This window comes from Archocentrus centrarchus, chromosome 5 (assembly GCF_007364275.1).
Source record: "Archocentrus centrarchus isolate MPI-CPG fArcCen1 chromosome 5, fArcCen1, whole genome shotgun sequence".
Lineage (NCBI taxonomy): Eukaryota > Metazoa > Chordata > Actinopteri > Cichliformes > Cichlidae > Archocentrus > Archocentrus centrarchus.
Window position 1 is genome coordinate 23,011,290 of NC_044350.1, and position 27,234 is coordinate 23,038,523.

The window sequence follows — 27,234 nt, forward strand, 5'->3', positions numbered from 1 at the left end:
ACAAAGTTGAATGTGCTGACAACAAAATCACACAAAATTCATCAATGGAAATCAAATTTATTAACCAATGGAGGCCTGGATTTGGAGTCACACACAAAATTAAAGTGGAAAAACACACTACAGGCTGATCCAACTTTAATGTAATGTCCTTAAAACAAGTCAAAATGAGGCTCAGTATTGTGTGTGGCCTCCACGTGTCTGTATGACTTCCCTACAATGCCTGGGCATGCTCCTGATGAGGTGGCGGATGGTCTCCTGAGGGATCTCCTCCCAGACCTGGACTAAAGCATCCGCCAACTCCTGGACAGTCTGTGGTGCAACGTGACGTTGGTGGATGGAGCGAGACATGATGTCCCAGATGTGCTCAATCGGATTCAGGTCTGGTGAACGGGCGGGCCAGTCCATAGCTTCAATGCCTTCATCTTGCAGGAACTGCTGACACACTCCAGCCACATGAGGTCTAGCATTGTCCCGCATTAGGAGGAACCCAGGGCCAACCGCACCAGCATATGGTCTCACAAGGGGTCTGAGGATCTCATCTTGATACCTAATGGCAGTCATGCTACCTCTGGCGAGCACATGGAGGGCTGTGCGGCCCTCCAAAGAAATGCCACCCCACACCATTACTGACCCACTGCCAAACCGGTCATGCTGAAGGATGTTGCAGGCAGCAGATCGCTATCCACGGTGTCTCCAGACTCTGTCACGTTTGTCACAGCAAACCTTTTGCCACAGCTCACATTGATGTGCCATCCTGGATGAGCTGTACTACCTGAGCCACTTGTGTGGGTTGTAGAGTCCATCTCATGCTACCACGAGTGTGAAAGCACCACCAACATTCAAAACATCAGCCAGAAGGCATAGGTACTGAGAAGTGGTCTGTTGTCCCCACCTGCAGAACCACTCCTTTATTAAGTGTGTCTTGCTAATTGCCAATAATTTCCACCTGTTGTCTATTCCATTTGCAGAACAGCGTGTGAAATTGATTGTCAATCAGTGTTGCTTCCTAAGTGGACAGTTTGATTTCACAGAGGTTTGATTTACTTGGAGTTATATTGTGTTGTTTAAGTGTTCCCTTTATTTTTTTGAGCAGCGTATATATATGCTGGATGAAAGTAACAATAAATCTCCAACACTACATGCCTGAATGCACTGAGCCGCTGCCTGATTAGATATTAGCATTATTAATCAGTTGAACAGTTGAACCTAACAGAGTGGCTGGTGAGTGTATACTGTTTCATTGGTGAGTGCTTATGTTAAAGTTTCAAATAATGAGGTCAGAATATGTGGAAATAATCTTTTCGAGATAGAGGTTTAGGCTTCAGACTGCTCTGACCTCTCGGTTTTTCCTATTCTTGGATCATCGTGTCTGCGGACACATCTTTATGATATATGGTTCTCTCTGGTACACAGCTCTGGCTGTGATTACAGAAGCCTCACAAACTGGCTGTTCAAATCTTGCATTTGGAGCGAAAGAATAAAAACAAGGAGATGAAAGTGAGCAAAATAGGTCATCATAAAATTACTTTATTCAAACTAGTTACTGATTGTATTCATTCAAATTTCTATCAGGTTTTGTCTATCTTGTCTGCCTGCAATTATAAACTAGACTATTATTTTCAGATAAGCACAAAGCAGATACTCATTTTTTATGTGTACTTAGAAAAAAGCGACATCGCATGAAAAATGCAAATACTACATTGCAGTAAAATGTACTTAAATTAGTAGCAGTTGCAAAGCTTTCCCTTTTTTTTTTTTTTTTTAGCTTTTTCATTACCAATCTTTTTCTACAAGGTTAAACTACACGTTTATTCTGAGAAACATCTGCTGACAAAGTAGAAAAATACATTTAAAAAAAAAAGGACTCATAGGTTACTGGGTGGTGTTCAAATATTTATTATACAGTTTAATGGAAACAAACATAAAAGTAACATTAAAAACATGCATTTTGTGTTAAAAACACAAGATCTTTTTAATAAATGCAACATCTTTTCAATCTAAAATGTATTAAAAGCTTGTGTCCCCAAAGAAAAATAAAAGTTCAGACAACTTTAATATAATTTGATTAAAATTCAAATTTAGTCAAGAAGCAGCAGTATTGGACAAACAAGCAAGTTTTTATCTTCACACAAGTTTAACTGTTGTGGGTGACAACTGAAAAACAGAAGTGGGAATTCAAACAATCTCAATATCAGTGATCCAGTTCACTTTTTGCACAGTAGTGCAGAGAATGTCGTCTTAGATCCAGCTTCTTTTTGCCATCTGTAGAATCGTACATTTTCATCCCTCCACCTCGAGAAACACGATTCTTTTGGCCACGCTCTCCTCACCGTATTTCTCCTGCAGCTGTTGGAAGACGACAGGATCAGCCGAGAGCAAAAGTCTGTCATCACAGCGATTCCAAAATGGTCCAGAAATGGAGGAGGGATTCAAAAGCAGGTCGAGTGCAGCAGAGAAGTCTCCGCTGGTCTTCAATAAAGTTTTGGTCACACTAATTAAATCCTAGAGGAAAAAAAAAAAAAGCAAGGGTTGGAAATGACTGAACACAGAGAAAGCTGTAATTTCTACAATTACTCCTTTTATGTTTGAACAGCTGATTCACTGATGCATAAAAGCTGAAAGAATATAACACAGGAGAAATAACACAAGTAAGATTCTGGATTAAAATAAAGACCAGTGTGCTTTTAAAAAAGTAGACATACTGCACTGTAACACTCACCTGATCTGTCTGGTTCATGAGGTCTCTGATTCGCTGCTTGTCCTCCTCTAACAGGTCCTGAGTCAGAGAAGGTGCAGCACCTTTCTTCACTGTCGGCTGTGGGTTTGAAGGAGCTACTGAACGGTCACCAATGACAGACTGAGAGTCGTCTTCCTGAGATTCACTGTCAAATATGAACAGGTGGGCCTTGGAGGTTGCACCAACAGCCTCAGACACTACAGGCTTAGCAGCTGCAGGCAGGCGGTGTGTCTCTGCTATACAGTTGTTACTAGTGGCCTGAGCCTCTTCCACATGATTCAGAAGAGTCTGTGTGGGTCCAGGTTTAGAGGTGGACTGTCTGGTACCAGGATTAGGAGTAGTGTCTGAAGGTGGGGGGTGGGAGGAGGTCAATGTAGCTGCTGTTTGTGCAGAGTTTTGGAGATCTGGAGCTTCAAGCTCATCAGACTATGAGACAGAAACATAACCGTATTAAAGAATGACTTTTAATGAAGGCTTTAGTTGGGCAGCAGGTGCTATCTCAACATGAACAAGAAGATGTGGATGTTTTCTCAGACAAGCTTTTAAAAAAAAATTAAAAAAACATTCATCGAAACAGCCTATATTCAACCAACCATGACATCCTCTCTATTATCATTGTGGTCACATAAAAAAAATAACAGAACGCATCACTATAAAAATTAATTAAATTTCCACATTCCAAATTTCTTGCAGTTTTTCAAACAATGACAAAACACTTGAATTACAGAAATTCGTCAGAATGTCATAAATAAATAGGAGTAAGTCAAACAGCTAGCATAATTATTTACAATGGCTTCTAGACTGCACCTTTTTGTTTTCATTTTTTTTTTTTTTTTTTTTTTTTTTGCGTTTTTGGCCACAGCGGCTTTTGTTAGCAGTGGAGAGAGACAGGAAATGGGGGAAAGATACAGGGGAAGACACGCGGGCAATTTGGCGACAGGCCGGGACGCGAACCCGCGCCGCCCGCACTGCAACGCGGCATATGTATGTCGTCACCGGCTTCACCACTAAGCCACCCAGGCGCCTTGTTTTCATTTTTTATACATATATTATTATGTATGAAGTGAAATGGAAAAAATACTAATGTCCTGCCAATGTATGCTGATTGGTGGTCTGAGAATTTATGACAGGGCATACTCTCACGATGGCTCCAAACTGTGACAGACGTTAGGAGTGCAGTTAAATCAAAACAGAAATGGACATGTCTGTAAAAGAATCAGAGGGTCGTGTTGGTCAGCAACTAGCAAAGAATCAAGAAATTCTCCTCTGCGGTTTCATGCTTTAAATCAAGATGGTGAATGCTGTAAAGTGGTACTTGTGGTGCTCTGATGCCCTCGACTATTCATAGAAAGGTATTTACAACAATCAAAATCTTAAATTTTTTAAATGTAACTAAGGCGTCTACTGTGACTACTCCTATTAAAGCATGATGAACAATGCTAGAAAGAACATTTATTGCCTGCAAATGTTACATTTTTGGGCCACAGCTCCATAAGGCCCCATGGGATACCCCAGTACCCCTGATGAAACCAGGAGTCAAGATACTGGAAACTGTTGAGTGTGTGGTGATTTTACCAAGTGTATCAAAACCAGAGTCCTACCTCACTTTCATCTTCAAACTCCTTCGTTGCCAGTTCAAGAATCCCCAACTTTCTCTTCTCTTTTTTCTCCTCTGCGTTCTGTGGCACTGATTTGGTTTCATCTGAAAAACACAAGTCTATCATCCCACATGACAGAACATTTACACACATCTCTGTAGCAGAAAGTCCTGTAAAAAAACAACAAGACATGCTCTTTGACTCATGAAAAACCTGCTTGTGCTGTTTCAGACACGGTTGCTGGTGTATTCTGCTCCTCATCGCTCTCTGCTTCTGCTGCCACAGTCTCTCCTCTGGCTTTCTTAGGGGGCGGCTGGTCTAAGATTGTACCTTTTGAAGAGCAGACTTCACAGCTGATTTTGTTTTCTTCAGAGGCTCAGGAGATGATGTAGATCGAACTGTTTGGGTTGATGATGACCTGAGTTTTTTGCCGTACGGTTCAAGCTCAAGCTGCCTACGAGTCATTCGGCGTGGCTTTTGTTCCAGCATTGGGGAGACCTTCTGCTTCTCTCTCAGCTTTTTTGATGAGGAAGTTTTGGGCGGGGACTCCCCAGATAAACTTTGTTTTTGTGGGGAGACAGTCACTTGAGGCCCACCTCTTTCTGCTTCTGTGGTCTCTGCTGTAAGGAGTTGGGTCTCTGCCTGTAGGTTTGCACAAGGTGCCACAGTCTGAGAGGACTGAGCTGCTTCGGCTTCTACAGTATCTGATTGTTGGCCATCAGATGGTTGTTCATCTGTTTTCTGGCTCACATGCTGCTCTTGTTCTTGGAGGGAGATGGATGTCTGAGCATCTACATTTTCTGGTGCGTTTCCTGTTTGTATTAACTGTGCATTTGCCTGTGGATACACCCAGTTGTATTCAATTAAACTAAATCATATGTTAGTCACTGTAATACAGTATACAAGGAGTGAGTTCTGGCCCACCTGTGTTAGGTCTGTTTCTAATACATCTTCTTCACATGAAGATTTTTGAACCGCTGTCTCTTGATTTCCTTCCACCTACAGGCAGACAGATGAGAAGCTTCAGGATTAATGTCTATTAAAGATGTGACTGTTAGCAGCCTGAAAATATTCCAAAGTTGAATTTGCTTAGTTAGTAAGTTTTTTCATCCACTGGCGCCACCCAGTGGTAACACTTTGCCCCACAACAGCCAAAAAAAACGATGTAAAAACAAAACAAAACAAAGAACACATTGGCAATAGTGTCCAGATAGTTAATCACCTCTGTCTTTTCTTCTGCTGTCTTACTGCCTTCTGTCTTTTCCACCTTCGTGGCCCCCGTCTGTTTCTTAGCCAGTCGTGCTTTGTAGCGGTATTTCATTGACTGCCAGCTGTGACTGGTCACACACCGTTTCTCCATCTCTTGCCAAAGCCGGTTCCCCCCAGTCTCAGTCTTGTGTTTGCTGACATAATTTAAAATGGCAGCATCTTCTTCCGGACTGTAGGCATTTCTGCCTAGTTATAAAAGAGTGCAGACAAAATGTAGATAATGAAATTAGACTATTCACATTTCTAATTTAACACTAAACAATCTAAGTAATAAAAAAATGCAAACGTAAAGTTTGATTCAAGCATATTTCAAAATATTTACCCAAGTCCTAGTTACATGTGTAAGACACGATCCTTACAAAATGTAAAGTCTGGGGTTTAGTCATACCTCCTGTGAGTTGAGGAGAGACATTTTTGCTGCTATTGAGTCTAGCAGAATGTCTTTGGACTTTAGGATTTAGCTTGTAGTCCTCTAAATTCAGTTGTTCATCCTTCTCAATACAGTCATGAATATACTGGGTGGACACATACCTAAAAAAGTAAACAAGAGTTATGTGATAAAACAAGTGTGCTCCAGTGCTGCCGTGTGTGTGTGTGCGTTTGTATCAACTAAACCATAAGATATAAATCATAAATGGGGTAAACAAAATTATCATCATCAAAATAAAGTGGTGGTAGGCAGGGCTAAGATCATGCAATTTCTTCTTCTGACTGACTGACAAGATTATATTTCTTGAATGCAAACACCTGCTGATATCGACATGAATTTTCAGTTCCTACCAGTGAGCGGTGGATTCTGGAATGGTGCTTCTTTCCTCAGGATCAATCAGCAGTATTGCTCCTGGTTGCTGGACATTGCACAACATCCCTCCTCCAGCTGTGATGAGTGGCTGGAGTTTGCTTTTGATGGGACCCGGTCGCAGGAAGAAACACATGGGTTCACCCTCCACAGTCAGGAAGAGAACTGGAGAGAAGGCAGGCTGGGCCACATCTTGTCGTTTGGACGGCATGGTCAGGATATCTCACCTGGCTGAAGAAATTAAATTACAGGCAGTACTATTAACTGTACTACATTGATGATATGACTCCAGTAACACTAAGAGGAACCTCGGACTCATTTTTGACTGGTTATGTCATTTAATTTGAATATTTAACAAATACATAGGACTGTTTTTTTTTCCATCTGTGCAATATCTCTAATCCTGATCCTGAAAAACTATTTCATACATTTATTACTTCAAGCATGATCTACTGCAATCCATTACTATCTGGTTGCTCTAAAAGCTCCCTGTAATGTCTTCAGTTCCAAAATGCTCCAGTGAGAGTTCTGACAGGGAAGAGAAAGAGAGACCATATTTCTTCCATATTAGCTGTTCTTCACTGGCTCCCTGTCAAATCTATAATTTAATATCACACCCCATTATATCAAAAAGACCTCATATTATCATCCCGTTCACTGCTACCCATTGACCAGTCATAGGCATTTGTTTTTATTTTATTTATTTAAATGGATCAGGATTAGTCAATGCTAGCAGTAGTGACAGTCAATATCATATCATTTTATGTTATTGGTTTGTTAGACATTTCTCTGGTTAAAAAGTAAAACGCATGGTTTCCAGCTGGTATAATTTAATGCATACAGAGGAATAAAAACACTGAGGAAAAACTCTTGACTGAGGTTCTCATAATTCATGCATGAAAGGGTTAAATAAATACTGAATAGGCCTTGGCAGGTACTGCTGTGAGGTGCAATCTAAATAACAAAATTTTAAGGTACATCTCCAACAGTAGATCAAAGAAAATCAGATCTGTTAGCATTCATTTTAAGAATTCGTAATACATTATTTAGCGTTTGTCGATGAGTTGTATATTTGTATACTATTCCCTGTATAATGAATATTTTACGTAACGACGTAAATGAACAGGTTTGCTGAAATATAGCGTGTAAAATAAACAACTATATTTTTCTGTTTACTTTTGTACATTATAAAACAGTCGCTGAAATTCACGGCGAGATCATTGTGGCAGATTTATTTGTGGGGGAATATTGTAAAATCAACTAGAAACTGCAAAACCGCACAGAACCAGTTCAAGCGTAAAAATATGATGGACAGAATAAGCTTTAGGCCACCGCTGAGCCACGTTTTTCAGGCTCTCACGTGAACGGCAGGAGGGAGGTTTAGCCCGAAATGCAGCAGACTGTACAAAGAGCACTTAAAAGTGGCAGCTTAATTTAGAAACTGTATTTATAACTTACCTTGCAGTTTAATGCCTTCTTAGCAGAACTTTCCCGCCCCAGTAAAGCATAGTAAAACTTACTTCCGGGTCTTTTTCTTCCTCGGTGAATTGTTTACAGTTAGAGGTGCAATACCGCCCCTTACTGGTTGCATCCATAATATACAGTAGAGGAAAAAGTACTGTTAAAAAAAAAAAAAAAGCTCAATTACAAGTAAAAGTCGTGAAAAATATAAATTTGATCTATATTATAAGATAGAATGGTCTTTTTGTCTCACTCCTTCTGGAGATCGGCCACATCTTCATTATTGAAATCTGTGCAAATGGGGAGTTTATGTATACGTGCATGTTTATGTTTTGTTAAGAAAGGGTATAAATGGGATATTCCCTAGAAGAAAGTGTTTCTGAGGTAAACAAACAAACAAACAAATAAAAAGAAATCCCCTTTCCTATTGGTGGAAAAATGCACCACATTAACTAATCAAAAAATTACGTCAACGTGGTATTTGGTTGCTGATTAATAAGTGAAAGTTGTGGGAGTGACGGTGGGGAGAGACTTGTGATGTTTACAGGGGAACCACTAAGAGGCATCCCTGAACACATGAAAGTCAATGAATGTATTTCGGAACTAGAAGTTCACCCCAGAAAACGTCCAATAAACTATAAGTGGACGGGTGGTAAGTGCATGTTTTATCACCTGTCCTATAACGTAGTGTATTGCCCAGTGCATTTAGACCCTATAATGTCCAGTCAGCTTCCCACGGGAAAAAACTTATACTTCAAATCCAGGAAGTATGTGTAGTGTATGTAGGTATGTAACCACAGTATCAGGATGTCTGTCCTGGAAAAGAGGTTGTCTTCGTTTTGGGTTGACTGTGGTAGAATGTTTTTCCTTATGGAAAAAACAATGTGATAGAAGAAGTCCGACCTGATCCTGGAGATCCTGCAGTACCTAGGCTTTAGAAAGTTTTAACCTCTCCTGATGCAGTTGAACACTGTGATAACAACTTTCTGGGGACCAAAGTTTTTCTCTTGTTACAATCAATACAAAACAGTACAATTACATTTATGTTGAATGATGTTATATCTAAATTTTTGCTATAATCAGAATTGTTATTATATCAGTGTTTGACTGTATTATTTTAACAAGAATATGATTTCTGTCTCATGCTCCACCCTGCCAGTTATGCCTAGCTATGGTTGTTGTTGAGTTGTGAAATATTAACAAGAAGGTATCTCTGCTGTTTACCAGTAGTGAGTTATGTTGTTCTTAATAATCAATTAGACATCTTCAGTTTACATTGGCCACAGCCAGAAAATCTCCAATATGCTATCAGTACCAGATGGGAGCCAGCCAAAGGTGGGCGTAACCTACCAAAAGAAATATTAATAAACAAAAATGGAGGGACCTGAGTATAATCATTGGTTGGCCAGTTCCTTGAGTGTAGTGCCTTAGACTCATCAGGCCTATATTTTTATGGGGTGGACTGTATTTTTTAAGCATGTTATATATTGTGTATTTTGTTCAGCAAAGGAGTTGGTAATACTGAAATGAAGTCACTCTGAAATCTATTGGAGAAAGTATTGTAAAGTATTAATGACAATTTCAGTTCTGCACAAAAGCATACAGTAAATATATATTTAACTGCATTACTTCAGTAAATGTGCTGAGTTTAGAGATTATTTTTCATAGGCCTCTGTGCAGTCCTGTGATTCAGTACACCCCGTGATTCAGCAGCTTGTAGGTGCCCCTTTAACAGCAATAATTTAATAATCTGATGTTTCACTTTATCAGTCTCTCATATCATTATTGAACAGTTTTGGCCCACTCAGCAGTGCTTCAGTTCATTGAGGTTTGCACAGTATTTTAATCAGGTTGACATCTGGACTTCAACCGGGCCAGTGCAACACCGTGATTCTTTTTCAGATACTCTCTTATAGATTTGCTGCTGTGCTTGGGATCATTGTCCTGTTTCATGACTCAGTTTGAGCCAAGTTTTAGCTGTTGGACAGACGGCCTCACATCTGACTCTACAATACTTTGATATACAGAGGAGTTCATGGTCAACTCAGTGACTCAGGTTCCCTGGTCCTGTAGCTGCAAAACAAGCCCAAATCATCACCCCTCCACCACTGTGCTTGACAGTTGATATGAGGTGTTTGTGCTGATATGCTGTGTTTGGTTTTCACCAAATGTGGCGGTGTGCATTATGGCCAAATATCTCCACTTTCATCTCATCTGTCCAAAGGACATTGTTCCAGAAGTCTTGTGCTTTGTTCAGATGCAAGTTATCAAACCTGCCATGTTCTTTTTAGAGAGAAGAGGCTTTCTTCTGGCAGCCCTTTCAAACAAGCCACGCGCGTTCATTTTCTAATTATACTGTCATGAACTTTAACATTTTACATTGCTAACTGATGCCTATAGAGTCTGAGCTATAGCTCTAGGGATTTTTGCTATTGCTCTGAGCATTGCACAGTCAGACCTTGTCGTAAATTTGGTGGTGCATCCACTCCTTGGACAATTGTGGCATTGTGTTAACACACAACTGAATGCCGATGAACAATTAATTGAATGCATTTGATTAGCAACACCTGGCTGCTATACTGAACCGTTGAATCCCTATGGAGGCGGTAAAGGTACATTTAGTTTTTCTCACATACACATACACTAAAAAAAGATAACTTTTAAATGCTTATTAAATGCACTCAGGGAAAACCAAAGAGGCTTGACATGACTGTAAAGTTAAAGCAAAGCTGATGTTTTACCATTTTAAGCCTGATTAATATCCTCAATGTGGCACAAGAAAAAAAATAATAATCATAACCTCTGCTATGAGCAACAGTAAAACCAGAATCATCTGAAAATGTTAAATAAAAGCAGGGTTAAGACCAAAGAGCGCCAAACTAATGGTGATCATGTGTTTACAACAGAGAAACGTCATCACTGTAATAAAACACGTAAAACCTGTCAGCTGAGTGGGAGATAGTCAATTGTCCCCTTGAGGCAGTTGCACTGATTTCATCACCTCATTATGAAGCACAAAGCAGCGATGTTAAACCTCATGTGCAAAAAAAAAAAGATCTCAATTCCTTTCTCTTAGAAATAAGTGAAATTTGCTGGCAGTCTTGTGGAAACGCATGCAATGTTTGGTTTCCATTAAAGCTACAGTTGTGTCATGCTTGATGACAGGCACGTGCATTTTTTGCTGTGTAGTCCGGAAAAGTTCACTGAAACTTAAACCACAAACATTTCCCATATCCTTCAGTTTTCAGAAGTTATGTAACTTGATGAACTTCTCACTCCTGTGCCTCATATAAAGACACAATCAAGGTTTTGTGAGTTGCCGGTTGTAGGATTTATTGCAATTTATTATTATTTTTGTTAATTTATAAAACAGCATCAATATAACAAACGACTCAAATTGAATGACTTGACATAGAAATGGTTTGGGGCATCTACTAAAAATGAAGTATGTGTTTATATAAGAGTTCTGTGAATTATGATGTTACTCCCTTTCTTTGTATTAGTTTATATTAATGTTCATATTAATGTTATGTGACTGTGGTATGTGTCCTATGCTCTACCAAATCAGTAAGAAAGGCCAAAACCTAATCAGCATGTCCTTGAAATATTTCAGCAGACTCATTATTATGTTAAACTTTGTGAAATAAAGCATTCAACTTTAATTCCACTTATTTTTCTCTCTTTTTTTAAGCTGGGGAGCCATGGGAAGGAATTGGGCTTGCCTGTTTACTGCAGCACCTCACTGACCTTGCCTCCCTCGCAGTCCTGACAACTACATTATTATTACTGGCCACTACTGTTCCTCCTCCTCTTCAGCTCGAACAGCTGAAACAATACAACAGCCTCTGAGGAGCTGAAACTCCCCCAAATTTAACGTATGTTTGTAGAAATCTGTAATCATTAGATAGCTGCGAATGTGTTCACCCTTTTCAGTTGATAGATGATCCTTCTCTGACCTGAACTGGTGCCCTGAAATAATCAACTCATTACTGAGTCATTTTCACACTAAAGGGCTGATCTGTTGTGTTAACATCAGAGAAATTCTTCAGAGTCAGCAGCTGCAGAGCGGACGTGTGGCCAGATCACCACAGCGTGACAGTCTGGTGTGGTTTAGCACTTGATGAGGAAAATTGCCCTGCTATAGTAGTTGTCAGTCAACAGAGGGAGATATCACACCACTGTACAGAACACCAGGGCTCTCAATCACATTCCCTTATTTCCAGCCTGATCTTCTTAACTTGCTGCAGTCAAGCAGACTTGTTTAGGGATTTACCATTTGGAAACAGCTTTTGTGGACAGAACAAACCTTCATCAGTGTGATGCACCTTTTATTAACCAGTATTTACGCTACTTCAACTTCTAGAACTGCGTGAGTCTCTCCAAATGAAGCTTCTCGAGAAGACAGGCTGAGATTTCAGTACAGTGGCAGGTTGAGATCCTTCTTGTAGATATGCTGCTTGCATGAAAAAATAAATAAAAAAGCCCCAGCTTGAATACAGGCTAAAAGGACTCTTGGCTGCTCTGAACTCCTGGAAAAGCTTAGTTTTATTAAAGCCATGTTGAGAAACTACTGATGACAATAACCACATAACCACAGAAACCTACAAATAAATCTTAAGCTCTGTCCCTTCTGACAACACATCTAATCTTCCACCTGGAATCCTTGGTTTGGAGAAGATACGCTGTCAACTACGGAAGGATAACTTATGATAATCATATCTGTGACTGGCCCTTTCTGAAGAAATTTGATCTGTTCTTCTCTGATTTTAACCTTGGAAAGCACACAGTACTAAGGATCAGTAAAAAGATACTGCGAGAAGAAGGGTTTAAAACTCTGACACAAAAGACAGGAAAGCATCAAACTGCGCACAAGCGACAAGCGACAAGGCAGTTACCAGTAAGAACTGAATTTACAAGAAAACCACACGATGTTTGCCTCGGGGGAAGGGGGAGGGGGTCTAGAGAGAGACAAAACATACAATAAACAAAGTGAAAGATTAGACTGATACCATTATTGACATTATTATTATTTTTCTTTCAAAATTGACTGTGTTATCACAATATCACTACTGTAAATTCTTTGGGCAACAATAACCCTGTAATGACACTGATATTCAGATAGGTACAACCTATATGTAGCACTCATTCATTTCAGATTTATTTTCCCATGTGCGCCATAAGAACTTTAGAAGTTTGCAAAATAATGTTAATTATTTTCTTGCAGAGAGAGGAAATTAGCACAATAACATCTGTTTGCAAAATATAAAGTGAAATCCCGGAGACAGTCAACACTGGAACCTGAGGAGCCGTCTTAGCATGTTATATCTCAGCAGTTCTAAAAAACAGAGTAAGTGGGAGGATTTTGTTCCCCATTTCCTGTCCTTAAGCCAGTGGTTCTCAAACTGTGTGGTGGGGGGTGGGGTGGGATTACCAGGAGGAAAAATATGGAATGAAAATAAACTAAATGAAGTCATGTAAAATATATAATGATAAAGGTTGTAGGGAAGCCTGAACTTTTTTTCTGCTTTTCAGGGCTTGCATGCCTGAAAAGGACTGAACCACCACTCTAACCTAAAATACCTCAAATCTTAAATATTGTAAATATCTTTACACTAAGATTAGAAAATGTTTTATATGTTGAAATATTTTGTAAACATGTGTCTGGCGTGCCTGCACATGGCAAATTGAAAAAAATGTTGAGATATATTACAAGCCCTTTAACTTGAAGAAGGAGGCTAAATCAAGACCGACAGGTATGTTCATTTTCAGCATCCTCATCGGAGTCACATGAAAGCACAGCTCAAACCAGGTCACAGTGCAAACGTTTTGCAGCGGTGTCAGTAAACGGTGCTGAACGCCGAGTGAATCACTTGGAAAAAATCTACCTGGCAAAGATAATGTCGGATACATTACGTGACGAAAGCTCTGGCAATTAAGATCGAAGTCACACCATGTCTGAAAAATGTTGGTGGGCGGCAGAATATGGTTACGTTTCGAATCACGAGCTCATTTCTGCATTGTTGAAGCAGATTGTTGTTTTTAGTTGTCACTTTCCATCATGCCGTTATCACATGAGTGTGACGTAACATGGAACCACTTTAGTAATTTGAGAGACATCAAATATGACTGTTTGATTTTCATCTCCTCGGCCTGTCCAGACAGATGTGATGGTGAACGTCGCAAACGCACACACAAAATAAGATTAAAGCACTTTTAAGAGGACGCCAACCTGAACAAAACACACAACAGCCCATAAAACATTCTGAACCTTACGGCAACTGACGAGAGCAAACATCACACTAAACACTGATTTATTAAGGCATTATTGCATCAATTTTTGTTATGAATACATGTCTGCTCTGTCTTTCTAGCTTTCTAATTATTTAAATTTCAATCAAACATAGTCAGAAGAAATATTTAGATCAATGAAATTTAATGGATGCTCTAATAATAAAACACAAAGCTTCCTTGTGTTCTTGTTGAACTTGCTTGACATCATGTCACATGATTGAAAGATAACATCAGAATCCATTTTTTTCACTTTTCTAAAAACTGCTGAGTTGTAAGTATTAAACAAGCAAAAAATATGATGAAATATTGGCATAAAGCAGATGCAAGGAACTGTATCAACCTGTGTTTTATTGCATTTTTTATAACAGCTGTAATTGTTTTACAATAGGAATAGGAACTGTCTTTTTATGGCTGTGTCTGATCCACATTATTTCTTCAACTGAACGACTGCAAAGCTTGTCTCAAATGAAGACAAGGGGCCTTAACATAAATTCCTGGGTGTTTTCTGTGTAAACAAGAGGCTAAATACAACAGTGTCTTGAGAGCCATATTCATCTTACAGTGACAGGTGTATCGCTTCAGAAACAGGGCTTGTGCACTGGATACACACACATCAGGTATCACACACTGGTGGGAGTAAAATTCCTCTCTGATACTAAAACAAAAGAGAATAAAGAAAAATGAAGCTGCTGTTTCTTAAGGAGCTCAAACAAAAACAAAACTTCCCTGTATAAATCACAAACTCTATCTTTGGACTTGGCTCTGTGTGGATAGACAAGGGCAGAAATATACTTTCTGAAAATTATTTGGCAGATCAGCCCGGGAATCTTGGCAGCATTTGGTCAGCAGAGACCGGACAGCAACAAAGTGAGGATATGCTGACTCGACATAAAGAACAGATTTAATTACCATCATGATCAACCATCCAAGAGGACCATCCGGCCCTGAGCCAGAAACCCCCACAATCATCTGCCAATTCAAAGGCTTATTTTTAGGGGCCAAACGTCCCCTTTATTCAGCTATTTTCTCACGTCCTCCAGCCTTTTCTCTCAGCACGTGTGCCTGGCTTTCCCCTTTTACAGCTCACAGGCATTCAGCCTGACCAGAGCTCGTAGTTATCATGAGAAAAAGGAAGGAAATATTTGGATAACTTGCTTAAAAATGCAAAAATACTCTGTACAGATAAGTGCCTTATGTGTATAAGGTTATTAGATATTAGGTTACACTGAAAATCATTTTCAGCTTTTCTATATAAAGCTGGGCTGTTTGAGGTGCAAAAATACTTCACTATTCATATATTTCACAGTAAAAATCTATGAGAAGTAGCTAGTAACTCATAGTTAATAATTAATCTACTACGATTATAAAGTGGGTTCACACTAAATTACTCAAATTCAGGTTAAGAACCTTAACTATGCACTTAATAGACTTGTTGAGTAATTGGACTTTGTTCCATTCTTTCAATTCCCACACCCATAACGCCACACTGTTGCTCTGAGGCAACTGAAAGCCTTTCTGACCCTCACACCCTCTTACTTCTAAATGTAATAATTTTCGCATTTTGCAGTATGTGATGACATGACAAGAAGCTGAAATGAGTTCAAAGCGACATTTTTAGGTGGGAAGATCAGTTTGACTATTTAAAATAATTGAAACTTATGTTGGTGGTGTAACCAATGGCGACAAGTATTTTTTGTATTTGAGAAGTATTTTTAAGTTATTTGCAGTGAGAAGCTTGCACTCTTCAGTGCTACTCAGGTGTGTTGAACTTTACTTTAAGCTTTCAGATAATTGTATTTTTCTTGGCCTACAAGAAACCAACACACTATCCTGTTGCACCCTTGTCACTTTAATTGTGTCATTCAGTAAGAATGCTATTTAAGAGGTTTTTTTTTTTTTTTAACCTCTTTTCCTTTTCCTTCGATACACACATGGCTCAGCAGTGGTGTCATTTGAGAACTAGCTTTGGCTTGAGAACCAACTCTTATGTCATGTTTCTAGAATAAGTTAGGATTATTTCTTTTGGAAGAATTTTATGTCTGCAAGTCTGTCAATTACTGATCAATTTCTTGAACTATCCACTGCTTCCTTGCAGGATCCACTGAGTCCATGGTTTCAGTTTTGTGATGCTGTGCCACTAACAGCTTTTTTAGTACCAGCAGTGTGTCTTTTTTCCTTAGGTGGGAATGCATTCATTTTCCTCAGTGGAAAATACAGCATTCATCCCACTGAACAGATCCAGTGGCCAACAGAACACAGACCAAGCGACTGGAAGCGAGTGGGAATGACAGCAACTCAGCCATGAAGTAGTATGGCATGGTAATGTTGGGCTTTTAATGAACTGTTTCTTTGAAATGTTCTTTTTCCAGGGTGGAATGATTGTACAGCATAAATCTTTAATGTCTTAAAAAAACAAGAATTGTGTGCACAAATTTGAATTTCTTTTATACACATACACTCCCACTAATATTTAGTTAAATGTCCCTTAGCAAGTTGCACCTCGACCAGATGGTTTTGGTAGTCATCAGCAAGCTTCTGGCATAATTCTTGCTGGATATTTGACTAGTCTTCTTGGCAGAATAGAACAAGTTTGCCAGACCATATCTGTACATTTATACATGCTGTAGTACCATTTTGTGGAATACCTGTTAGAGGAAGGATACAGAGCTCTGGGACACGTTGAATGTATTATATGTAAGTGTAAATTCTCTGGTTTTATATGCAAAAAGAATCTATCGTATTGGCTGCAATTTGACTGACATTTAAAGACAGTTACGCAATTGGGTCAGTCACAAAGGGATACACTGATTGGTTTCCTGGCATGCATCTGTTTTTTTTTCAAGCATAGCCCACAAATTTTCAATAGGGTTGAGGTCAGGGCTTTGAGAAGGCCATTACAGAAGCTTAATGTTAGCCTGCTTTATCCATTCCAAAACCAGTTTTGATGTGTGTTTGGGATCATTGTCATGTTGGAACACCCAGTTGTGTCCAAGTTTCAACTGTCTAGCTGTTGATTTGAGGTAAAGTTGAAGAATTTCAAGGTAGTTCTCCTTCTTTACTATTCCATCCACTTTGTGCAATGTACGAGTACCACTGGCAGCAAAACAGCCCCAGAGCATGATGACACCACCACCATGCTTGATGGTAGACGGAAGTGTTCTTGGGTTTGAAAGCCTCACTTTTCTCCTCCAAACATACACTCCATTGCCAAAAGTATCCACTCACCCATCCAAATCATTTAATTCAGGTGCTCCAACCACTTCCAGTGTGGTACCATGACGCCACCTGTACAGCAAGTCCAGTCGTGAAATTTCCTCACTTCTAAATATTCCACAATCAACTGTTAGTGGTATTGTAACAAAGTGGAAACAACTGGGAATGACAGCTACTCAGCCTCATGGCTGAGTAGGCCACATAAAATGACAGATTGGGGTCAGCAGATGGTGAAAGGTCACCAACTTTCTGCAGAGTTAATTGCTACAGACCTCCAAACTTCATGTGGCCTTCAGATTAGCTCAAGAACAGTGTGTAGAGAGCTTCATGGAATGGGTTTCCATAGCCAAGAAGCTGCATCCAAGCCTTACGTCACCAAGTGCTATGCAAAGCGTTGGATGCAGTGGTGTAAAACAAGCCACCGCTGGACTCTAGAGCAATGGAGATGCGTTCTCTGGAGTGATAAAACACACTTCTCCGTCTGGCAATCTGATGGACAAGTCTGGGTTTGGCGGTTGCCAGGAGAACGGTACCTGTCTAACTGCATTGTGCCAAGGGAAAAGTTGGAGGGGTGGTGGAGAGGGGATTATGGTGTGGGGTTGTGTTTCAGGACTTGGGCTCAGCCCCTTAGTTCCAGTGAAAGGAACTCTTAATACTTCAGCATACCAAGACATTTTGGACAATTTCATGTTCCCAACTTTGTGGAAAAAGTTTGGGGATGACCCCTTCCTGTTCCAGCATGACTGCGCACCAGTGCACAAAGCAAGGTCCATAAAGACATAGATGAGCAAGTTTGGTGTGGAAGAACTCGACAGAACACCTTGAGATGAATTAGAGCAGAGACTGCGAGCCAACCCTTCTCATCTAACATCAGTATCTGACCTCACAAATGGGCTTCTGGAAGAATGGTCAAAAATTCAGTTAAACACACTCTTAAACCTTGTGGAAAGTTTTCACAGAAGATTTGAAGCTGCTACAGTTGCAAAGGGTGGGCTGACATTGTATTAAACCCTATTGATTAAGAATCGGATGTCACTCAAGTTTATGTGTGTTTGATGCTGGTGTTCCAGCAATTTCCAGTTCATGACAGGCTTGACCCTTGGTGGTTCCTGGGCTGTCCCTGAACATCTTAACCGATTTTCTCTCATCTGAGGGTGACAGTTTGGGTCTTCTTCCAGACCTTGGCAAAGTAGTAACACATCCAAATAACTTGTACTTACATACAATTTTTTGAACTGATGATCTTGGAATCTTAGAAATGGTTCCAAGAGACCATCTTGTGTAATTCTACACTTCTCCTTCTTAGATCTTCACTGAGTTGCTTGGACTCCCCCATTGTTCTGAGTATTGGTTAATCCAGTGAGTGTTTTCAAACAAATTCTTTTTATGCTAGCAAAGAAAAACTACCAGTTGTAGTCAATCATGATCACTAACAAGAATTTAACAGGCCTTGGCCTTGTCAAGTTAAAAGTCATTTTAGAACCTTCAACACCACCTATTAAAATATTTAAATGAGTGTATATATATGTATTTGAGCCTATTTGTATACTTTTGACACTGTGTTGCTTAGAAAAAAAATTCCAAAATAAAGTTAAACTTGTACACCCAATTCTTGTTGTTTGTTTGTTTTACATTATTAAAGCTGCATGCTGTACAATCATTCCACTCTGGAAAAACAACAGGTCAAAGAAATCATTAAAAGCCCCAAATTACCATGATGTCCATATGTGTATGTGGTGTATGTAAGTGTGTTTAAGTATATGCAAACTTCTGACCACAACTGTATATTTTATAGTTTAAAGGTTTTACAAATTAAAAGTTACAAATTAATAATTTAGGGTTGTTTCCTGATGATAACAGTGGGAGTGAGCTTGAAGGCAGTCAGAAAAAGAAAAAAATGGAGCCCACAATCAGGTTTCACTGGTTTCCAGCAAATCTTTTTAATGATGATAGCCATGTCTAAAACAGCGGTTTCACTCATGAAGACCATGAAATGAAGATGGAAGTTCATTAATTACATAAGAAAAAATACCAGATTATTACATGGAGAAACATAGTCTGCTCCTATCCTAATCTAACTTTCTGAAAGCAAATGCTGCTTGTTTTACCTGGTTAGTTTTAGGACATTTGATATAACCATCGGATAAAATAAATCACAGTGTAGAATTTGATCCCAGCAATGATCTTTTCTTTTTTTTTTTTAAACAGAGATTAACTTTTTTGACATTTAGGAAAGCATCTCATGCGAATGAAGAAAGTATGTAATTATGTACTCTATGAGTTGTTTTTTGGCAAACAGCCAGCCAGACAAAAAGATTTGTGAAGTTGTGCCAGGGATTGAGGTGACCTGATGTCTCAGTGGGTTAATGTTTGATGTTCCGAGTTTGACCTTGTTGTCGCACGCGATCCTATCTCGATACTATTTTTTCCAACTATTTCTAGAAAGTGTTATTGTCTCTCAAAAAAAAAAAAAAAAAAAAAAAAGAGGACAGAAGGTAATGCCACTTAAAAAAGGAAAAAAAAAATCAAAAAGAAAAACAGAACCAAAAAACCCAAAACTCTAAAAAAGTAAAACCACTTCCCTGCTTGCTGTTCATATTTGTATCCACAGACTTTGGTCTTCCGGCACAGTTCAACAGAGTTCAGATGTTGCAATCTTTCCAACAGGGTGTGTGTGTGTGTGTGTGTGTGTGTGTGTGTTTGGTAACAGACACTGAAGACAGCTGATGTAATGACTGTAAAACAGATTTCCAAGAGTCAGAATGACAAGACAGCATTTTAAAACAATTTTTGACAAAGCAGTTATGAGCACACTTGCAGGACTTTCAAAGAAGAGACAGACTTCAAGTAAAAAGTTAAAAAATATTTTATTTACAATTTTTTTCTTTTTCCCCAGAAAGTTATCAGTCCATTTGTCTGCACGGCCCCCTTCTAAAAGCAACAACACCTGATGGATCAGACATAGTAGGTTCGGTCCACACATACAAAATAATTTCATAGTAAAAATTATAACTCAAACCAGTATTTCAGAACTTGAAATAAAACCAGGGCTGAAAAGCCAGTTGTATTGGACAATTTTTAGCACAAAAAACCCCAAACAAGTCAATACATAGCATACATGCAATATGTATATATATATATATATATATATATATATATATATATATATATATATATATATATATATATAAAATGTATATATATAATGTTTTTATATGACATTAATTCTATTTTTATATGACGTTAATTCCACAAAGACAGCTACATACATACATAAACTCTTGAAGGCACAATATGGCACATACGCTTTTATTTTTCAGCAAAGAGCTAACATCATCAGAGTAATGTGCCTTTGGTCAGCTCAACAGCTTCTCACAGTTTCTGCAGACATCTAAAATATGTTACAGGCAATAATCTGATTTCTGTTTTTGGATAAAGCTGATTAAAAAGAGATAGCACCTTTACCCTGATGCCAAAACAGAAAAGAACTGTCTGAGCATTGCTTTAGCGTGTGTGTAAGCATTCATTTATTTGTGCGTGTTCACGGAGGTATTGAAGCACATACACACTGCTGCTGGTGCTGCTTATGGTGGCTGAAATGCACCTTGTAGATAAGCTGCACATGAACAACACATATTGTATTGTGTGAGACATGGTGTCATATATTCACAGTGATATATTTCTCCTTGAGGCACTTGAAGCTGGCTGTGTTGAACATTCACAATTTTACCCTTGAGCTTGCCAATAAGAAAATCCCCACTCTTTCAGTTAGTCCTAGATGCTACTTTTGGTGCAATAGGTGGTAGTTTCATATTTAAGTTGGCACCCTGCTCTGCAGAGGGTTCAGGCTCAGCAGAGGCTAAAATGACTGTGCACCACAAGTTATTCACATGCAGACTGTCTAGACAAGAACTAATAGTCAGATTCTGCATTTCTTTCCCTGAATTCTGTTTTTCTCTTCTTCCTCATGTCTTTCTCAATTTCAGTTAGTCAGCCTGTCTGGTTACATGACTTTATTACCAACACACACAGCACAAAGTGCTTAATCTCAACTCATGATTTTAACACAACAGCATTTCATTTTCTGTCTTGTTTACGGTATTGTGCAAAAGTGTTAAGTCACTCCTCATTTCTTCACATTTTGCTTCAAAGGAGCCAGACTTTCTTTTACTTTTTGAAAGCGATCTTGAGCCATGGTTCTCCATCCTTTCTGAATGTCTTTCAAAGTTTTTCTTTCTGGTTGCTTTTTAACTCATTTTTAATCCAGTCTTTGTACCTGACCATTTTCAAAGGAATGTTTTTTTGTTGTTGTTTGTTTGTTCAACTACTGAATTATGAACCATTTAGACATAAAAAGGCACCTAACTCAAGGAATGAAACAGTGTTGTGGCTACACATAACAGGTAACCAATAAATTGTATCTTTAGGCACTTTGTCACTAGCAGCCGGTTGTAAAAACACATGATTTGTTCCCATTTCTTTAGCTGAATGTACAGAAATGCAAAGATAACACAGTCTGACAGGCATAAAATAGTATTTTTGCACCAACAAGGTGATTCCTAAAGAGCTATTAGCTGAAAATTTGCTAAAGCCTCATCAGAAATGGATGGTATCAGTGGAAGGATGGCTGTCAAGAAGCCAGTCTTTTGCCTTATACACTATATTTCCTTGTATGTTTGAAGATGTTTCAATTAATCCACTTCCCATTTTTCAAGCAAAACATAAAGAAATGGCAACTCAAGACTTTTGCACAGTACTGTATTTTTTTTTTCACCCCTTTCTGTAATCGTCCTCTTCTCCTGTTGAATTCTAATACAAGTCCTTCATAATCTCCTGCAGCAGCGGATGCAAACACATGTCTATCTCGGTCTTCTTCAGCAGCTGGATGAGATGGACATGATCGGTGACTATCTGACGCAGGTCCGTCATCTTCTGGAGCAGCTTGGCAAATAGCTGCAGAGAGTCCGGATGGTTTAGCTTCAGCTGCAACTCCAGCGAATGAAGCACCGTCTCCTGAAGCTGCTCGATGGGCTTCACATTCAGTAGGCCTGGGCGGTCTAGTTAGATTATAGAGACAGGCAGCATAAATGAGAAACTGACCCAGATCAATTTGAAGTCCATTAAAACAGTTAGGGACTTATGTTTGATTGAGAGGTGCAAAAAAATTAAACATTATCCACATTAACTGGCAGAAAATGTCTCAATTAAGGTTATTGCTTAAGGTTATTGCTTATCTTGATTTCAAGCTATAATCTTTGTCATTTAGGTTAATAATTGACATAAACATCTAATTTTAAATCATCATCCTATCCAAGGTCAGGTTTTATCAAGTAGTAATACAATAATCACCAATACTAGACCAAGCAATTAAGATCTGTTGACATAACAGGGTGAGGCAAAAGTGCCCCTAAGTCAGTCTGATTTGTTAACAGTTTAAATTTTAAACCCTTAGGTCCAAACTTGCCTTACTGTTAAATTATTAAAGGAAAGACAGTGCAAAAGCTTCGGTTCAAAGATGTAAGTGTCAAGAAACAACTAGGTTGAGTGATTCTCAGGTAGTCATGTGGTTGCCAGTGAAATCACACCTTTTGTTCTTTTTTTTCTCCAAGTTACAGTGAGTCAAAATGTTGCCACCAACATGCAACTCACTGTCCGTAAATCTGACTACACGTGATGGGGCTTGCTGTTTGTTGCTCCCACATGAACCTGCAGTTCTGCTAGACTTTCTTCCCAAAAGCATCTCCAGTGCCTCTCAGCAAAATGGTAAATGGGTCAAGGCTGGCCAGAGATAGTGTGTTAATAACAGAGAATTGATAAATCAGATTAACTTGGAGCAACTATCGTCACATTTTCTGGCAGAAGCATGAGAATAACATGAAATAACTCTGGCAACTTTTAATTTTTTTAAAATGTAACTAATTAAAATAAACAGATGTTCTTGAAAATTTTTGCCAAATATTGAGCTGAGAATGTGGTTGGCAGTGTTGTACCTGTTTATTATACATCAGTAAGTGAACAGGAAGCGCTTAGCTTGGCTCTCTACAGAAACTTAGGTGTAAAAATATAATATCGCAGGTGGTTTTATTGGTGCATGATCGGGGTATCCTTCCTGTGCTAAGCACCTGGCACAGTGGTGCATTAGTAGATGTTACACAGAACTTTGAAGATCCGCATCTTCGTGCTGTAGCTGCCACCAAGCGGGCAGTGTCACAAATATGTGGCACACTCTTAATTAGATTTTTGCTGTTGCTGACTCTCTAGCTTAGCCCCTGTTGTGGAGAAGACTAAAGTCCATCCCTGCATACATGCATCCATTTTTAAATTATTTTTTGTCATAGTGAGACAGGGTACACCCCGGACTGTACATCTTACAACTAATACAATCAAACTCTCTCACACACACACTTGCACCCAGTTTGGCCTCACCAGTTAACCGAACATACACGTTTTAGGACTGTAGAAGGAAATCTGAACATGCAAACGCCACACAGAGAGAGAGAGACCCAGGCTGACCATGAGGTTCATGTCTTCTTGTTGTGAGGCATCAGTACTAACCCCTGCACTGCACCACCCAAGGAGACCACGATATATAGTGAAGTCTAATGAAGTGTTAAAAACACTGACCTGTCCACTGCAGCTACTCTCTGTGCTCCTCATCCATGCTAGTTGATCTTTCATGGGTTTTCTGTTTAAATCAAATTTTCTACATACACTTCGCGCCATTGCTATATGCTGTTGGCCTTTTTTTTTTTGATGGAGGGATTGCACACACGCAATATCCTCCGCTTATTGAATTTTCACAATCTCTCACTGTGCGAAGAGCTGTGCAAATCACATCAAAGTGTGGCCATGATGCCAGAACAGCTATTTCTCCCTGCTTCCAGTTGTTATGACAAACCTAGGTTAAGCTGTGTGCAGCTTCACATTAATAGACAGATATTAACAGATATTGGTGTCAATCCTTTCTTTTCAGAAAGAAAAGTCCAGACTCAGACTCCAGGCGTTTTAAAATCCAAACCAATTTTGAAATTGTTTCATCATGCACATAATTGGGCTGGAGGGAGCAATGCACCACTTCATGTGAACTCATGCGGCTGCACTTCTAGACTAAAATGGAGACTGTGGTGCAACAGCTTGCTGTAATGTTAGCAATAGTTTGCACTGAGAATAAAAATTAGAAGGCTAAAAATAAAAACTGGATGACAAAGTAACTGGGGACATGTGGTCAACAAGGGTCGGTTATTCTTCAGAATAGTGAACTGGAGGCGAGATTTTTACTGTCAATAAAATCTGTCAACACCATCAGTGTTGACAGATTTTATATATGCAGTCATGTTCTTGATACATGTTCCTCACTATTACATGTTCCTCTAACTCATCAGCACAGTAGTGTGCGGTTTTGTGGATGCCATGTTAATTTAAACTGTCCTCTCATTCATTTCTGTCACCTTGCAGACACTCTCTTCTATTGGGAAAGCGCTGATATACTCATAATCAAACTTTAACTCTAAATATCAAACAATGGACCCAATGAATCTGCAAGAGGTTTGGGAGGTAGTTCTTTAAACCCTTCACATAACCAGATAAAAAAAAGACCAGATTTCTCCTCTAAATGTCAGGAAAGGTCATCTGCGGCTCAACGCCCCTGTAGCAACCAAAAAGAAAATAATAAAACACATAATATTAAAAACACTCACCCCCACTGAGAATGATAACAGCCAGAAATAGTGCCATGTCGCTGTCGTCTAGCTCCAGTGTGTTGAACTTGACAGAGAACTCAAACTTTGGTTCCATCATTTGACAGAAAGGTTTCCTGAGACTCTTGAGGAACTCCCGTGTCATAAAAATCTGTCCATAGGAGATAAGGGTCCCATCTTTGTTCATCAGAGGTGACATCATGATGATCAAAACCTCAATTACACCATACTTCAGCAAAGTAACCTGAAAAAAAGAACACAATATACTTATAGAGCTAAAGAAATCTTTAGATTATTACAAGTGATAGCTGGATTGTAACATCATTAACCATTATGGTGACTTATTTAAATATTCTGAACAGGTTGTCCAAAAAGTCTATTTATTTTCAAAGAGAACATTTGTGAAGTTTGAACTAATGATTTATTTTATTGAGTGAGCAGCCAACATGGTTTAATCTTTTATCAGAATTTTATCAAAGTTATTTCAGCGCTAAGAAAAATCCTCCTCAACAGACAGCACTGAAAGGATGAGCCATTGATGAATCTCACCTGATCATTTAGATCCAGATCAATGAATCCTGGGATACTCTTGGCAAACTCGGTCACTTCTCTCACTGCTTCTGCCGAACGTGACTGACAGCTTTGGAAGAAACGCAGCTCCACAGCTTCTGCTGATCCCTGTCCAATGGCGGTTGCCATTCTCATAACGTCACTTTCTGACACTGGGTGCATTTCCATGAACCCTGATAACATGTGAGAGGTGTAAAATATACTTAGTTTACTTAGAGGAGTACAATAAAAACAGAGAATCTAAATATCTTCAGTGTGAACAGCATCCAGATGTTGGCAGCCCACTTAACACAGAGTTTAATATTTTTAAATGACTAATAATTGCTGGATTTAGTATCTTTCTAGATCTCTGAATCACCAATTACCTCAATTTTTCTGGGATACTTTTAGAAAACAATATATGGAGTTACAATTTTCCTTTATCAATTTATCTGTTGATAAATAGAAAAATGAGGTACAACTGAGACAGACAACACAATTTATCAGTGCCAGTAATATTAAAACAGCACTTTTTTTTTTTTTGCCAGGAAAAAAAAACAAAAAACAAAAAACAAAAAAACTAATGCAATGAATTGGGGGTTAATATGTATGATGAAACTTGCAAATGAGAATGTTGAAGTTGATATATTTCATAGTTTCATTTTAAGGAGCTCGTCAGAGTTTCAGTCATTGTTTTGTTTATGTTGAATTGATATTACTATTTATTGCAATGTAAAGTTTTCTTTTGTGCATTCCAGAAATAATAGCTGCTGCACTGCTGTAGCTAATTGCATTTCTAATAAACTAAACAAAACAGTAATATACCAAGCAAATGATTTGGACATTGCAACAAAGGTATTACTTAATTAGAGTAATTTTATATGACTCACCTCCGTGTACGCCTGGAAGAGTGTTGGTCAGGTGTTGCTGCTGGTGCTCTGGGACGGGTATCTGCTTACAATTAATAAACTGCTCTCCTTCCATTAGAGACTTCATGTCATGGATGACAAAAGGCTAGAGGTAGTGTGCAAAGAAAAATGGAGGAGAAAGCAAAAGAAAAGGAAAAAAGAAAAGATGAGAGAAAAAATTGAAGTTGACTACAGGTCTACTGAGGACATGTAAGTTACAGATGTAATCACACACAGTATCTGCATTTCACACATTCACTTGTTTGATGATGAGCAGAGTAAAGAAAGTCTCAGCTGCAGGCTGACATAGATAAACACATCGCTTCTATGTATCTGAAGCACCTTACTCTGTAACAAAACACTGGCATGCACTGGCCTGAGACATGAATGCTACGACTCATACACATACATTTTCACTGCAGCAAAATGAATAATGGAAATTCCAAGAGGGAATTAAAGCAGGCAGTTCTCTAGAAGTCATGAAATGAACAAACCATTTCCTGCGTGAGTGACTGAAACTGAGCGGGGGCAGTGAAGTGTCTTTATGTTCTCCCTGTGCAGGAATCTGTTTGTTAAGTTTTGTCTTTACACAGCATTTTTCATGTATATTGTTCAGTGCATGCACAACAGTGCAAGCACAGCTAGCACCTCCATTTTTCTTATAAGTAGCAAGTTTTTCATTCAATTCAAGACACTCATGTTTCACCGCATC

General features: G+C 38.9%; 2 protein-coding genes across 2 annotated transcripts in view; both read right to left on the reverse strand.

The window, feature by feature from the left end:
- Positions 1–1,981: 1,981 nt before the first annotated feature.
- Positions 1,982–7,946, reverse strand: LOC115780499 (telomeric repeat-binding factor 2-interacting protein 1-like). Its single transcript, XM_030729719.1, is given in 10 exon segments — positions 1,982–2,502; positions 2,720–3,163; positions 4,339–4,439; positions 4,549–4,669; positions 4,672–5,172; positions 5,260–5,334; positions 5,558–5,790; positions 5,993–6,135; positions 6,385–6,634; positions 7,862–7,946. Coding segments are annotated over 9 exon segments (2,070 nt in total). The 5' UTR covers positions 6,615–6,634; positions 7,862–7,946; the 3' UTR covers positions 1,982–2,280.
- Positions 7,947–22,053: 14,107 nt separating this feature from the next.
- The window catches only part of pparg (peroxisome proliferator-activated receptor gamma), a 39,124-nt gene continuing 33,943 nt past the window's right edge, over positions 22,054–27,234 (reverse strand). The window contains exons 6-9 of the mRNA XM_030728757.1: positions 26,505–26,628; positions 25,615–25,808; positions 25,066–25,309; positions 22,054–22,425 (exon numbers count right to left, since the gene is read on the reverse strand). Coding sequence (XP_030584617.1) covers positions 22,178–22,425; positions 25,066–25,309; positions 25,615–25,808; positions 26,505–26,628 — 810 coding nt within the window. The 3' untranslated portion in view covers positions 22,054–22,177. The remainder of the gene's footprint in view (positions 22,426–25,065; positions 25,310–25,614; positions 25,809–26,504; positions 26,629–27,234) is intronic.